Here is a 16241-nt window from a genome sequence, read left to right as displayed (position 1 = left end):
GCATCCCGCAGGCTTAGGTTTTTATGTTAGAAAACCCTTCTTACTCATGTACAGGACAAAATCAGCAAAGAGATTAGAATCACTGCTTACTCTGTCTACATGGGGTTAAAAATGAACACAGACCAAATGTTCCTCACAAGAGCTTTAAAATAGTCGGAAAAACACATTTAAGTCAAGTTTCTTTGTGAAATTCTTTTCTTTGTTGTCAACTCTAGTGTGAAACAGCCTGTCAGTTTCTGCGATCTTGAGTGCATTTTTGTTTTCCAGGAAGTTTGAACGGAGCGTAAAGTAAAGCATAAAAGAACAACATAACTGCAGAGTACAGAGTACGGCAGCTGATAATATGTTATTTAGCAGAAAGGACAAGGAGAATGATGAAGAAGATGGTGGGGAAGGGGGGGGGGGATAGCACAGATATAGAAATAAACGGAGAAATGGAGTCTTAGTAATCTGATCCTACACGAGGCCTTTGTCAGAGACACACAGGAACGGAAGCAGAAGAAGACATGCCAGTATATGGGTTTGTAAGCACCAAGGCCACGCTGGATCAATAACTGCGGATCGATCGCGTGCCGACTCACGAGCCGTCTTTACGAGGCTGTTTTGAAATGTGGTTTGGACTGCTCACCCACGTTATGGTCAATAGATCCCTCAGCGTTCCTGCGCTCCCAGAATTTCAAAGACTCCAAGTTCATTAGAGTGATTATGCTGCTTATTCAAACTGTTCACATAGACAGGGTCTGTGAAGGCTGAGATGGAGTTACTTTAGGGAAGACAGCGGGAGGATTAAAGGCATCAGAAACATCTTGTGAAAATCATATCATAGGCATCACAACGTCACGCTTGGACCCCATTAAAAGTTCAGGGTTTCTCTTTGTGTTCAGGAATAAAACAGGAATAAAACGCAAGGCAAACAATTTCATTTTGTATTTACGCTAATATCTTACGCTATCAATGGAGAGGGAAGTCTGGGTCGACTTACTGCGCCTGCTGCCACAGCGACCCCAACCTCAGTTAAGCGGAAGAAAATGGATGGATGGAACTTACGCCATCACAAATGAAAGACGATTAAATATTACAGATTTGAATTAATGCAGGCGGACAATAAAGCGTAATAATGGCCTGTATCCAAGCAACTGTACCCACACAAAAAGAAGCCTTCAGTTTCTGGGTTTTCCAGGAGACAATCTAGTTCCGCAGCTGTTCACCTCACCCTGCCCTTGGTCAATGTGCAATTGGAAGAAAAATACTGTTGCCTGCAGTGTATTAAATTAACTGGATTGTTTCTGGGCGTGATGAATTATCTCCGCGTGTGATAAATTGGCACCCTGTCATAATTATATTTGCATAATGTCTTTTCTGCTTCATTTCCGCTCCTACATGTGCCGGAAATTTCTGCAGGAGCACGGTTGCAAATAACTGGTAATGTATTTTGTTGTCTTGGGAATCTGTCAGAAGTTACACATAGTTTGTGCGCCATGATGAGATTCATCAGTGTCTCAGTATGCAAACACTGTTTAGAAACCTGGAGTTGTACGTTGTTATTAATATGCCTGAAAGATTAATCAAAGTTGAATATTTCCTAAGTGATTGATCTGGATTCTAAGGTTTCCTTTTCTGTCTCTTATTAAATTCCTGGAGTTATGAACAGAATAAATGTGAAGAAGAAAATCACACTCTGAAAGAATTAACAGTACTTTTGAGAATAACTATAAGTGGGGTACACATTAGAAGATAATCGGGACGATTTTGGGCCCAATTCCGCCTTCCGACAATCTTATTTATTGATGGTTCTTAAGATTACCTGCCAGTTTTTCCTGGGTTGTGAGGTGTGTTAAGAGTGATCCTATCTGCTAGGAAGGACATCGGGGCGGCCCCGTGTTCAATATTTTTGTGTGGAACAACGAGGAAAGCCAAGCACCCGCTCTGTGGATTGTCACTTTGTATAAAACAATAGCCAACTAAAGAAGGGAGCGCAACAACTGCAGCAAATCTATTTATTGCTCACCTTCGGCTCGCAAACTTGAACAGACTATATTTACATCGTCTTCAGGACTTCATCCGTAGTTTTCTTCTTGAGTGATTTTTCAGTTACCGTAAAATCCGGTGTATAAGACGTGATATGACGTTTATCCAAAACAATCAGATCACTCTTTAAACACATCACACCAGGAAAAATCGGACAAGATCATCTTTAAACAGCATCAAAAAATGAGGACAGTGCTAACTTTTGTCAGAAGAGGGAAATCTGGCCCGAAAATGTCCCAATTGTCCTTCAGTGTGTACCTCGCTTTAATCAGTTATCAACCCTCCTAGTCTGCTCAGTCCAGTGGTCATCTCTGTTAAAAAGATCCTCATTCAAGTGCATTTTTGAGTGCCTAGCAGTGGAAGCTCCAGGAGCAAAATAGATGGAGTTTTTGCCCATATTGCTGTGCTCAAAATCATTTAGCCTTTAAGACGGGGTAACGACTTAGCTATTTGCTGCAGTCATGCGAAGAGTTTTCAATCAGGCGTTAACAAAAATATCCTTACCGACAAGGACCCCATCTTTATGAGGTGTAGATGAATGTGTCCAATGAGACACTGAACAAATTTATGTCTGAAATGGCAGAAAGATGGGATGAATACTTGGTAGACATTTTTCGCTTTCTGCTAAGGCGATGTCCCTTCGAGCTCAGCTGGAATCATGCCATTTGAGCCGAGTCCATTTGGTCAGAGGCCTCTCTGCATGAGCTCTGTGAAATGTGTGAGGAGGGTGACTCACCGAAGAATATGAAAACATCCTAGGGGCTGATCGTGGATAAGCAGCTCATGAAAACCACAGTCATGGCTCAATAAAAAACCTTGCCGATGTCCTGGCCCAAGTAAAGCAGCTGGTGTGACTCCTCAGCCAGGGAGTATATAACCTGGAGTCTTTAGAGAGCTGCACTTGATGCTTTTACCAATGTCTGGTAAAATTAAAAAGAAAATGCCTGGGAGGAAGAATGTCGGATTGGGGAAGGCTGGGATGACCCTAAACATGCAGAAGGTGGAGGAGTTGATTGCCAACATCACATGTCAGATCACCAACAATCCCTAATCTCCTTCAAAGACGTGTTCTTTAAGAGAAGTTGTTTTTGTTATCTTAGTTTGAACATGGGCTGCAGTTTGTCAGGATGAAAGGGGATTCATTTTTTAACACATTGGACTTCATGAACCAAAATATGTCAAATGTAGATTATACTTTTGAGGCTTCTTTCTACTCTCTCATAATAACAAAACACTAATATTAGTACTTATATAAACTATGCATAAAATCCAATATTTTGAAGAAAATTGCCTTAAACTCTGCACTGTAACTTTTAACTCTTTTTATATTTTTACTTTATTTGTTTCAATTAATTCAATTTGAATTATTTTATTTGAACATATTTTCTGATTTAATAGTTGTAGTGATTTTTACATTTTCTATTTTAATGTTTCTTTTCTTTCCTCTGTCATGATGCTTTTGATGTCTTGCACTTTGAATTGCCTTGTTGTTGAAATGTGCTATATAAATAAACTTGCCTTGCCTAAAAATGTAATTGCACAGCATCATGTAAATATGAACATACATAGGCTACAGTATGTGCATTTTTGAGGAAACAGTTTGCCTTGATAACTTTTTTTTTTCTCATTGTTTTCAAAGATAAGAGCAGAATTGTGGTCAACAAAGCATTACGGGAAGGGTTCATTTTTTAGTCAAATAGTGTCACAGTCGTGTCTTTGTTGCTCTGCATACTTCAAAGGTTTGCATGCTCGTGGGGGGAGAGAATGTCTTTGCATGGATTTTGTTTGGCATGAAATCCTGGCTCCAAGAACCATTGAAGATTGAACTCACAAAGCCACGTTAGTCACGGGCAGATCGAAGATATCATGCGGGTGTGCACAAAGTCGTCCCTGTTCTCTTCTTTTTCACTGTGGAAAAGTCATGTCTGAACAATAAAAAGCCGCTGATCTGCCAAACTTCAAAGGCACTTACAGGGTTTACAGTAGGTGTTTTCAGGTGTTTCCTGCTAGAAATAGACTTTGCGCCACAGTGGCATTGTTCCTGATAAAAAATTTAGTCGTAGAATAATTCTCCCATACATTTTTTAAGTCAGCATCCTCTGCGCCTTCGAGGTAGAAAAATATATCCATTTGAAACGTCCTTACATGTCCGACCTTTTTCTTTCTTTAACTCTCGTGACCTGGACTCATTTGTTTGTGTCGGTCTTGAGCTTCATCCTTTCAGGAGCAGTTGGAGGTCAGATCTTGGACTGGTGACGTTCAGCTGGCGCAGCATGGGGAGACACATCCATATTTTATTCTGGCCCATGGCAAGTGCCGGGCTATAGATAGCGCTTTATTCCTACTCCCCTGCAAACAGCAGAGGCCTTGAAATATACAAGCAGAGTGAAAAGGCAGCAGAAAGCACAAGTGTATCACTACAAATATCTGAAATAGCATGGTTTTCTCAGTGGTTTGAATCCTGCAGTTTGTCTGCTTTTTGTGTTTTTCTAACTCCTCCAAATCGCTCAATGCGTTTTATTTAGTCTATATATTTTCATCTGAATTTGTCTAAGAAGACACCATCAAACTAAAATGCACTCATGCTTGTCTTCTTTTGTTTTACAACTCTGCAATACAGTATTTGTCAAACTTTACAGTTTATCCCATTTTTGGAGGACCCTTCAATTATTGTAATGTCCTGTGAAGTTTTCTTTCCAAACCTTGTCAATGTTCTGGTGAATTCTTCTACAATAGCAAATATTATGTGCTATGAGGACACCTATGGCAATGCTTTCAGTGTGGCCCATTACAAATGATGTAATGTCAGTTTGGGATTAGAGATTTGCCCTTGATATTTTTTGTTTAGGAGGCAGGTACTGTGGTATCACAATGTATGCTTTGTTTTGTTTTTTGGAACTCATGTATTTCTATTGCTGCTTTCCCATATTGAAAAATTACCAATAAATGTTGGATCACAAAAAAAAAAGGAAAGCCCCCAGTTGTCAGAACTCTGACGTGGAATTCTGTAGAAACTTCAGTAGACTTAGCTAAAATCCATCACAGCATGCAATAGAATTTTCAAAAGGTTAACACACAGATATCATGCAGACTTGGCAGCCAATGGCAGGCTTATACACTCTACATCCTGTAATCAGACATCTTAAACCCCGGCTTTTCAAGATGTCCCACCGTGATTGATTTATAGTAGCTGGGACCATTATATCCTAATATGAATATTAGTTCTATGGAGGGAACCCAACTATTGAACCCTTGCCTTGTTCCAACTTTCATAATGTACTTCAATACATAAACCACTTGTGGTTGACATCACTGTTTGTGTCTTTCCCCTGTATCATTATACATTTGATTGACTGGTTTATTATTTTCTTCTTTCACACTGAGTCCCGTTTTACTCTATTGTCTCTCACTCTCACATTATGAATGTCATTCATGCTCTTCTTCTCCTATTATCACTTTCTTCTCTTCTTTTCTTCCCGTCTACTCATATTTTCAGTGTATGCTCTTTTTTTTTACCCGTGTCTTTGTATTCCTTCTGGCTCCCATTATCAGCTGTTCATCATCCACTTCCTCTTTTCCTGGCATCCATTGTCAACCCACCTCTTCTTTTACAGTCACTTTCTTTTTTGTCCATCCTCTGTTCATTTTTGGACCCCCTTGTCTTCCCCCCGAAAAGGACCCCTTCTTCTTCCTCTCTGGCACTTTTTGTCTACGTCTTTGTATCCGTCTAACCTCTCACTCGCCTCTCATGTGGCCCGTCACATTTCCAGAAGCACTGCTGTCAAAGCTTTCCTCAAGAGCTGGACCTGACTCTTCCTGTTGAAACACAATGGCGAATTTAACAAATCACAGAGGGAATCAGCTGAGATGAATCCCTGTTTCCTCTCCAGTGATCTCCTCTCCCCTCATTTGCTTCCCCAGCCGTGAAGGGGAGGAGAGAAAAACAAGGGAACAGTGTGTGTGTGTGTGTGTGTGTGTGTGTGTGTGTGTGTGTGTGTGTGTGTGTGTGTGTGTGTGTGTGTGTGTTGGCACCCGTTGGCGGTACAGGCAAAGAAAACATGTGCAAAAAGGAGTCATGAAAAGGAAATTCAATAAAGAATAGAAATCAGATGGAATTTAATTTCTTGGACTCTCTGTTTATTTTTTTCTTCACACAGATTTTCTCTAAATTAAAACAGCAGGAGTTTTTAGGGTCCAAAGATCCACAGATATGTTCCCATCATGTCTCTTGTGGATACATCTGCTCATGTGAATATGAATGATGTTTGAGTGCCAGAAAAAAAGAAAGAAAAAGGATCCACAACTTCCTAATGTCTACTAGCAGTATCCCAATGAATACATGGCCTCAAATTAACAGTAGAGCAAATACCAATTTAGTGATTAAGCTATCACTTTTTTTGTTGTATTTGCTCTAAAACAGACCGATAAGCATGAAATGGGAATATTATACAGAATATCAATTCTAGTCCACTGCTTTACATGTACACATTTAGAGTCCAATCTAGAATGCATGCTTTATAAGCACCTTCATACGAGCACAGAATTTGTTGGACATAAAAAAAAAACCATTTGTCTCACTGGCTTTCAGCAGGGTGCAAATATCTCCTTTAGCCTAACAGAAATAAGGGTCGAGCACTATTTACTGACATGGAGTCATGGTCAAGGGTTTCAGTTTCTGACAGTAATTCCCATAGGCTGTATCAGCGATTTGGGGGGGAAGTCGGCCTAGTCTTGTTCATTTGGCTTTTTTGGAAGAGAGAGAGGGCTTCAGTGTATTTTTTTCGCTGACAGAACAACTGTTCTCCTTCCTGGTGCTGGGTATCATTTTCTGTGAAGCTACAGGCATCAGGTACAGCCATCTCTGCATTAGACTACCAAGAAATGTATTTATAGAAACCAATTTTTTTATGTGTAGTTCTACACCGATCTATTCCCCCTTTGTTGATCATAAAAAGTATACCATACCGTCAATATAATGTTACCATTCTTTGTTTTAAGTAGAAGTTACGGCAGCAACCGTTATACAGCAGTGTCTGTGAATCGAACAGAATTGATTGTGGCAGATGTACTGAATACTGAGTATTTAAAAAAAATCAATTGCAGTGTTGGAAGTATTATATTCTCCTCTGCAAGTTTACAGTCTTAACCTTATCGGGAAAAAAGTATGTACAGTAGACGTTGTTTTATTAGCTGGATCTCACTCTGTAATGGTGAGAAAGATGGTCATTTAATAAAAAAGACAGTAAGAGCTGACTGTGCACCTATCCATCATTGAGGCATACAGTAGGTCTACACTCTGCCAGTAAGTGCACAGCTGTGTTATAAAGCACTTTTGGGATTAGTCATTGAAGGAGAAAAGTATCAAGTTATGTTTTGATTATCGACACTCACCACTGAATTCGATTTCACTGAAATGGATATAATTTGGTGGACATATAAAACAAGCAGCTCTCCATGTAACGTCTCCATTTAAGATTTCCTTTGCTTAGTAAGGCTTTCCTTTCACCTTAGTGGACCCAGAATAAGACCACTGAGTACATGTAAGTGAAAAAGGAAACTGCGGCACACTTCACTTCTCTGGGCCTACATGAGTGCAGTGCTCACCAATGAGGTCCCAGGGGAAGCCAGAATATGAGAGATGTAGAATATGGAGAAGGCCAGAAAAGCAGATTGTTTTTTTTTATGTATGGAATGGACTATAATACACATTCCCATCCCAAAAGCTGTTTTACATACGCACTCATGAATATATCAAGAAAATGTCAGGCAGGCAGCGTCCGAAATCTACCTGACTTGCTGGTTAACACATGCACCTCACAGATGGAGGCTCAGAAATGTTATTCGGGGACTGGCAGAAAAAAAAATCTGGGAAAGTTGGAGTGAAATATTGTGCTGTTTGCGTTCAAAAATAACCAAAAGTTTTCTGGACTTTTGTGCATGTATGAAATCACCACAATTCCTGTATCTCTAGAGCTGTCCCACCAAAAAAAAGGGAAAAAGCCCTCCAAATAATCTAAGAGAAAAAAAAAAAAAAAAAAAAAAAAGCTTTAGTGTTCCACTGCCTTAACTCGCTTCACTTAAAAATATGGTCTGCACACCACTCCAAAACCTCTTTGCTTTCCACAAAGCTGTAAAGCAATACGCTTCATGGATTGGAGGTAGTTTTTTTTTTTTTTTTTTAGACCCGGTGGGATTTAAGAAATGCATAAGCAATTACATAAAACTAGAACATACATGCACATGTGGACGTTATTCCATAACTGCCTAAAGCAAAAATCATGTAGCGAACAAAAGCTGAAAACTGAGTCGAGTTCTCTTCCCGTACTAGGCCCTGTGAGACCACCAGGAATAAGTTGACTGAGGCAGCATGCTGTTGACATCCACTGCTTATGAGACACTGTTAACACATATTCAGGGCTGATAAGGCGGTAACTGCTGATAAGGGAGATGGAAAGGAGGAAAATAAAGGCACCAGAGCTTTAGCTGACATTGAACTCAAAAAGAGGAGCCAGTGTGGACTTGGTGTCGAGGGGGGGACAAAATCTAACAAAAAGGAATTGTGGTTGCTTCTTCTGACAGAAGACAGACCTGGGGAAATATCAGCAAAATGGTTTGAGAACAACATCAAAAAATCTTGTCCATCTAAAAAAGAAAAGGACATATAACACATACATTGATGTCTATGAGGTCTTGTAGGACCATCCTGTTTGGAATAAAGACGAATGTCCATAGAACGTGTGTCAAGTTATCAGTAGGAGCTGTGCTCTGCAGACCTGTTTTCATTATGATGGCTGAGTGTTTCAAGATGGTTAAAATTTAAGATGCACTCGTGTATCAGATTAGTTCCAGCAGACTGTGGCTTTGGTCAAACTCACTTGGCCTAGCATCTCTGCTCCCCTCAAAATGGAACAAAGAAAGAGAGATAAAGAGAACTCTAGGAGGCAATGAAATATGCATGCAAGCATTTAACCTCCGACAAGCTGTCACACGCTCTCCTCAGTCAAGCTATAGGTCAAGGCTTAAGTGCCATCCACTCCAGCTGTTATTGTTTATTTTCTTACCACGAGTACCTGTATTAGCTTACCGCTACCTGAAATGCCCTCATGGGACTGGAGCTGACTTCAACGTTTTTGAGTATCTGAGTCATGCCCACACTTTCCTTTTAATGTTACCCCTTTGGCCGGTTGTATTGACACTGTGTGGACACATGTTGCATTTAAAAAAAAAAAAAAAAAGAGAATCAGTGTGTTTTGTTTCACTTTGGTATACTTCTGTCATTCTTTCACTCCTTTTGTTTCCTCCAGGTGTTGTTAGGATACCACAATTGTATACGCCGTTACCATGCCAACTATAATCTTAACCTGTTTTGGTACCACTTCAACAAGAATAGAAGTTCCACACACCTAAGAAGGGGTTACTTCTTTTTTTTTTTTATTACCACAAATTGGGAGCAAACACCTACACGGTCTGAATCACACAAACAAAAAGGCGACGTTTTGTTACCAATTTCTAGTGTTTCTGCACCTCCTATGCTCTCCATTTGTAAGAAAAATAAACTAAGCATTTTCACGAGACGCTTAAAAAGACTTAATGAACATCAGTATATTCCAACCTGTGAATTTGAATGGACCACTGCTGCTCTCTCTCTTTCTCTCGAGGCAGCTTTTGGTAAAAAAAAAAATATATATATGATTGAAGATCTGTATTCTTTTTTTTTTTTTTTACTTCAGAACTCTTTGATGCTATCTATTATTAAGATAACAAAGAGTGTATCAGTGTAAAACACATGGGGCCAGATTTACTAAGCTCCCAATTAAAGAGTACTAAATTGCGTGTTCACTCCAAAAGTTTGCACGTTTGGTTGGTGGGCGTTTTGCGGGTGATCTACTAAGAACATTTGCGTCAATGACACCAGGTGCAAACCTTGTGGAGGCGGTACTGTATAAGTTAGGCTTTTGCGTGTTCTATTGGTTTACATCACGGAGAGTTTGGACAGAAAGCAGGATGACTGCAAGCGCAAAATAGGTAAATAAGCAAATAAACACACAATACTTTTGAGTTATAGGAGATAAATCTGAATATTACAAAGACAATTTTGGTTATAAGAAAACATCGGCATTAAACAGGGCCTCTCTTTTCTTCCCTTAATCTTAAGAATGAAGTGTCATACATTGCGCAATACACTCGCCGTTGTTGCGCACCAGACAGCTGGCCAGCGCTGTGTCTGATCGGACATAAAATGCCCTGGAAAAGGGTATCGAAGACGGGTGTACAAACAGTGGTGAGGTCCCCCAATCCAAGCGTCCTACAGAGTAGCAGCAGCGGGCTTTAGAGAGAGGTGAAGCGCGCATTATGGAGAGGAGCGCACCAGAGGGGGCGAGCTGTGGGAGAGACGCGCGACCCAAGAAAAAGGAAATCCCCAATTTAAAATATAATGTTGGCGAAAAGAGGGAAATAGGAAGAAATAAATGTCAATGTTGAAATTATTTAGAATGCAGAGGCTGTGGATGTTCAGTTTTCTATGGCTGTAGGCTTTGGCAACTATAGCCTGTAGTTTAATCTTGGTGTTTCTCTTCCTTAACGATTAGAATATTGAATCAAATTAAAAAATAAATGCATGTCATTTATTTTTCTGTCATTTGGAACATGTAAACACATGTGGGGAAAAACGTGATCTTTATGCCTTCTTTTGTTGTGCCTATGTCTCATCCTAACTACAAGAACAGCAGCCTGTTGTGTGTAACACTGGTCTCCTGAGTTAGCACGTTCCTTTCAAAGGTGTTAAATACAGACACCGTCACAATCACCGCAATTTTTGTCAGGTTCGGCAAATCGCAATGCGTGTACTAACTTAACTTGTTTGCATTTTGTCCTCCCAGTATTTTGCACGTTAGGGCAGAAACGCCCCATATTGCATATTCATTAAGTTAAACGTACTAAAAGGACAATGCGTGTTGTTTTGCTCATATGAAAGACGCAATCCTCACTGCGTGCCGTTAGTAGATCAGATAGCACTTTTTTTGCTGGTGGTATCAAGTTTGCACACGTTTTAGGACACGCAAACCTTTAGTAAATCTGGCCCATGGTATCTAAAAGTATTAAAGTATTGAAAATTGTTAGTGGTGGTCTGACGTTTGAAATCCATTATACTTTCCCCCACCCCATGTTTAAGCTGTCTATCAAAATGCAAGCTGGATAAAGGAGAGGTTTGTGTGCACTGCCAGGCAGAGAGTAGAAGAAGCATGCATGTGTGTGTGTGTGTGAGTGCACAAGCAGTGAGTGAATAAGGTCTGTATATCATAATCTTAGTAACCTTATAATGCTAAGGCTTCCATTTATGAAGATTAGGGCCTGACCGATATTAGGTTATTTGGCTTGATACCGATTCTGGTGCCCATATATCGGCCGATATCTTCATAGATCTGTATATTTGATCTGTAGAGATAGATATAGATGTTCAAATGTATTGCGTTGAACTTTCAAATACAGTAATCAAACACTTGTGGAAAAGATATACAGTATAAGGAAGACAAGATGGTCACTAAACTTTGAAGTTACTGCGCAGGTACGTGCGTCAACCCTTCACCCTCTTAAGAGTGATAATGCTTGTTGTAATCCAGATAGCACAATTAGCTGTTGAAAGAGAACTGGTGAATGAATATAGTTAAATCGGCACATAGCTGCGATAAAATAAGCAGGTACTGATAGTCACTGGATGGTAATATCGGCTGATATTATCGACTTGTTGTTTAATCGGTCAGGCTCTAATAATGGTATTTATAAAAAGTGTTTGATAGGTAAAATGTACAGCTTTTTTTTTTAATGGTTAAAATGTTTGTCCAGGAAGGAAGTCACACTCTTATCAAACTGTTAAAGTACTCATCTCAGGTACAAGTACAAGTCATTCTTAGTATCTGTATTGTCTTCAGAATGATGTTTAAGTTCTCAAAGTTTTGAAATATGTTCCATGTGAGGGTTTTATTATTATGGGTATTCAGTTTATAGCTTCATTAAGATTGATGATATGCATAATATGCAGATGATATTCAACTGTATTTTTTTTTAAATGGTGCTAAGAATTGGCTTTTTTTTTCCATGGATCTGTATTATGAAATCTGGTTCTTTTCTTATTATGGAATTAAAAACAATATATAACCAGTGTAGCTTAGATGTAGCAGAATTTGTCTTTGTTTCTGCCATAGCTGGGTTCAAACATGCTGCAATATTTTCAACAGTTGTCGGGAACATTGTCTGGAAAAAGAAGAAAACGGTATTGAAATGACAGAAGCAAAATGTGTTGCATCAAATCCAAACAATAATGGAAAAGGGAAGTCTAAGTAGAGAGGCAACATAGACAGAGCATTCATCCTTAAATAGACTTCACTACAGTACAGGTGTGTGGATCCTCTCTCATCTATCTTCAAGGCAGGATCAAAAGTTGTATCGACACATGCCTCAGGGAACATAAACACTGGCTTTTTAAACACCAAAAAGAGCCGTTCCAACGGTCAGTTGAATGTGCTGAGTTTGTATCATTCTAGACATATTTCACTTTTAACACATTCTGCTGTGCCCAATGGAGAAAACGACTCCACTATAGCTACAAATTAGATTTTTTTTAAGGGAAAAGATCACAGTAAACTGATGCACGTAAGGAGAGAAGGATGGGAGGCTTTTTTTTTTTTTTTACAACCAGTAGAGATTAAATACAAGAGACAGGTTCCATGTAAAAGCCTACAGTTATCATCCCTGTTATACAAACTGCTGTACTCTCTACAGATGAAAAAAAAAAATTGTTCTAATAGGAAGCTTTTTGAAATGTTTCCTCTGCTGGGCACTTACGACTCAACATTGTGTTCGAAATTCACCATTTGTGCCTGAAATGCAAAGACGGAGTGTTTACCCATGTAGCCAAACAAAGATGCCACCTCTTTTGCATCACAATTTATCATCCTACACTCTCATATGGGACTCTCGGCAAGGTGAAAACAAAATAACAATCTTAGAAGTGGTTGGCTCGAAGGAAACATTGAGGATTGGAAATATTTCACAAAGTGTGTGGCAGAAAAATAAAAAATGTAGGGAACTCTTGTTTTGGTTGTTGTGTCGTGTTAAAATCCTTCCCACTCACAGACATATGTTGATGTACACTTGAATTGGTTTACAACAACATAGCCCAGAGCTGAGTGCTTCAGCATCACAGGCAGTACGCAAGCTAGGAAAAAAAACCCAACATTTTTATCACTCAAAACTATTTTTGTTTTATTAAGAACTTCTCGGCCCAACAGTGCCCACATTTCGTGAACAGTTCAAACATCCCCAGACATCACACAGGTTCCTTCCATAACAGAAGAACTTTTATATGGTGTTGTATTTAGCTGTAGGAGATACTTGATCGTGCACTTGTTCAAAGTCGCAATGGATAGCATACAAAACAGCTGCTGTTGTCGTAGCAGTACATGCAATACTTTTTTTGACTGCAGTGCCTTTCATAGAGTCGATACCTACAGTACTTGCTTATTAAAAAACCATGGGCTTGAGCATGTGGCTGCCTTCAGGGCATGTTCTGATCAATTAGTATAGTCATAACACAACAGTACACTGTTATAATAGATACATCTCCAGAAAGGACGGTACATATCCAGCCCTCTGGCTAAAGAGAACACCAGACAACAATGTTGAACTTTTTTGAGTGGTATTTTCAATCATGTATGAATCAGTGTTTCGATAAAATACCTCTGGGCAGTGGCTGGAGTTCTGGTCCACCACCCATAGACAGTGGATAAGCTACTGTATCTAAATAGGGAATAAAACATTTAGATTGTGAATACAACTGCTGATTTTAAGATGAATATAAGTGTTGAATGGAAGTGATACATGTTCCAGCTTTCCTGCAGTTTGAAATTTCAAGGGCAGTAATTCGACACACTTCACTGAAACCAAAACAAAGAGCTAGGTTGAATCGTAGCAAATGCAATTTGAAGATACAACTCAATTTTGTAACTGTGTTACAAAAAAAGGAAAGAAAGAAAAGGATCTGCTCTTTTGTTTAAGGTTTATTCAAGGACCAAGGTCTTTTGTCATACTGGTAAAGTGAAACAAAAACTTTGTAAACTTCAGAGGGCGTAAAGTTTTCTTTGACTTGAGAGTTCAAGGGTTTTCGTATTGTCATTATACAACACAGGATTGCCAACAGCTGTCCCCGGAATGAGGTCATGGCCACTTTGCATCATCTCTTGCATCTGGTTACGGGGGCCAATTTCCATTTCCATACCAGCAGCAATTCCCTTGCTTGACAGAACATTACCCATAGACGAGCGAGCTGAGGGCAGCCACGAATTAATCCAAACAAATATGTATTATTGCATGGACAATATTTGTACACAACACACAGCAGTGCCGCCGTCATTGTTGGCGTTCCATTTATAATCTCTCAAAACAATACAAATGCTTGTGCCTCTTCACTTTCACCCTCGTCCTCTTCATCTCCCTCCTTCTCTGCTCTTGCGCGCTCATCGGGATGCATGATGAGGCATCCACCGGGAGCAACACATCACCATTATTCATGGAAAGACTACACCTCCGAGCCAGACTGACAGATCAAAAGATGTTGGCGATAGGTGGGGGTGCAGGGGGTGGTTAGGGTGATAAATGGCCCCAATCTTTTTGGAGATGGCTATGCTTCTGTAAGTTTGGTGACAGAGCTGCCTAGAGTTTTTCAAGCAGTTGCAGACAAGACCCTATATAGCATGAACAAATCATTACTTAGCGCTCCTTTGGAGAGTTTTTAGCTCTTGACGAAACGGACTGAAGTATTTACTGTTGTCTCTACATGCATATGACATATAATGCAAAAGACAGCCAGCGAGAAGCTTAATGTTTTCTATTTCCTTACATTCCTGCAAACTCTGCTGAGGGGTAGTTGTCACCCGAAAAGTTTGGCAACGTGCTTCAGAAACAGCATTTGTTTGGATTTAGAAGTCAGTAGTAATGCCAGTAGAATTTTATATTTGAAAAATCAAACCCTATAAAATGACTTTCTGACTGTAAAACATTTCCTTTGGAACATTTCTTTAAGAGGTTATAAGTCTTGCTTGCTCATGCTTGAATGTCTTTGTGAAAAGTTCAAATATACTATGTCATGGACAATAATCATTTTCATAATCAGTAAAAGTTCATCTTAATGGTTTTTGGGTTTTAAAAAAAAAAGCATGTCTGACCTGATTGATTGGCGGGCGCGGTGTAACGGTTCGTCAAGAGGCTTAAAACCCGCCTTAGCTCCAGCTCTCAGCCTGTCATTGGGTTGACTAAAAGTTAGGTTGCATTTCTAACATGGCGACTGCTATCAACTGGGTTCCAAAGCCCCCAGCAGTAACAGATGGGTGACGTCACTCAGGCTTCATCCATTAATAATCGCAGTCTATGATCTCAACTCATAATTAGTCTCTGTTGGCATTATTGAGCCAGAACATATTTGGATACGTCCAAGGAATTGTCCCACCCTTTTCTTTTTTTCCGTTTTTGTAATCTGCCATGGTGAGAAAAAAGGAAAGCAAATCTCTCACTCTACAACCCCCTCCATCCCCACAACCAGTTGTTTTGGAGTCATTTATCAGGAAGAGTGAGACTGAGCCATCAGAGGAAGCGTTGGCAGGATCCCTGTAGAGATGAGGCAATATTGAATTGATGGAATCATTTAAAGGCCTGAAAAAAGGAAATAGAAGGAATAATACTGTGCTGCTATTTTAAATGGGACAGCCTAGTGGCTCATGATGCATATCATACTCAAATCAAATTCTTATCTTTCCAGTAAAAAGAAAGCTATTTTTGTGTGTTTGTGCCTTTGCGTTCATGCACATACTTGACTTCTTTGTCTGTCACTATTTGCAAAGGGATTTCCCCCTGTAAAGCCGTGTGACATGCCTGCCATTTTCACTTTGGATCTCTGTTTCACAGCCATTGACCCAAACACGGAGTCGGTGGAAGATTTGATGCAGAGGTTCCAGGACAGTTTCCGTGTTCCCAACACGCCGACGGACATGTCTCACTACCAGCATGTCATGCACAGCTCATCGACAGGCCGCCGGAGGGTCCCCAGCCACACCAGAGGTAGGACAAAAAGTCAATTGAAAAGTTAACAGCTTTGTTGGCAGCATGTTACAGGCCTTGCAGGCACTTTCTTTTAATGGTTATTAAAAGAAGATTAAGATTAT

General features: G+C 39.8%; 1 protein-coding gene across 1 annotated transcript in view; it reads left to right on the top strand.

Annotated features, from left to right (window-relative positions):
• Positions 1-16241, top strand: part of LOC109987349 (astrotactin-2) — a 309847-nt gene that overhangs the window by 109211 nt on the left and 184395 nt on the right. The window contains exon 4 of the mRNA XM_065965428.1: positions 15985-16137. Within this exon, the coding sequence (XP_065821500.1) occupies positions 15985-16137 (153 nt within the window). The remainder of the gene's footprint in view (positions 1-15984; positions 16138-16241) is intronic.

This window comes from Labrus bergylta, chromosome 17, assembly GCF_963930695.1.
Source record: "Labrus bergylta chromosome 17, fLabBer1.1, whole genome shotgun sequence".
NCBI classification, from domain to species: Eukaryota; Metazoa; Chordata; class Actinopteri; order Labriformes; family Labridae; genus Labrus; species Labrus bergylta.
This window is presented reverse-complemented; position numbering and strand designations above follow the sequence as displayed.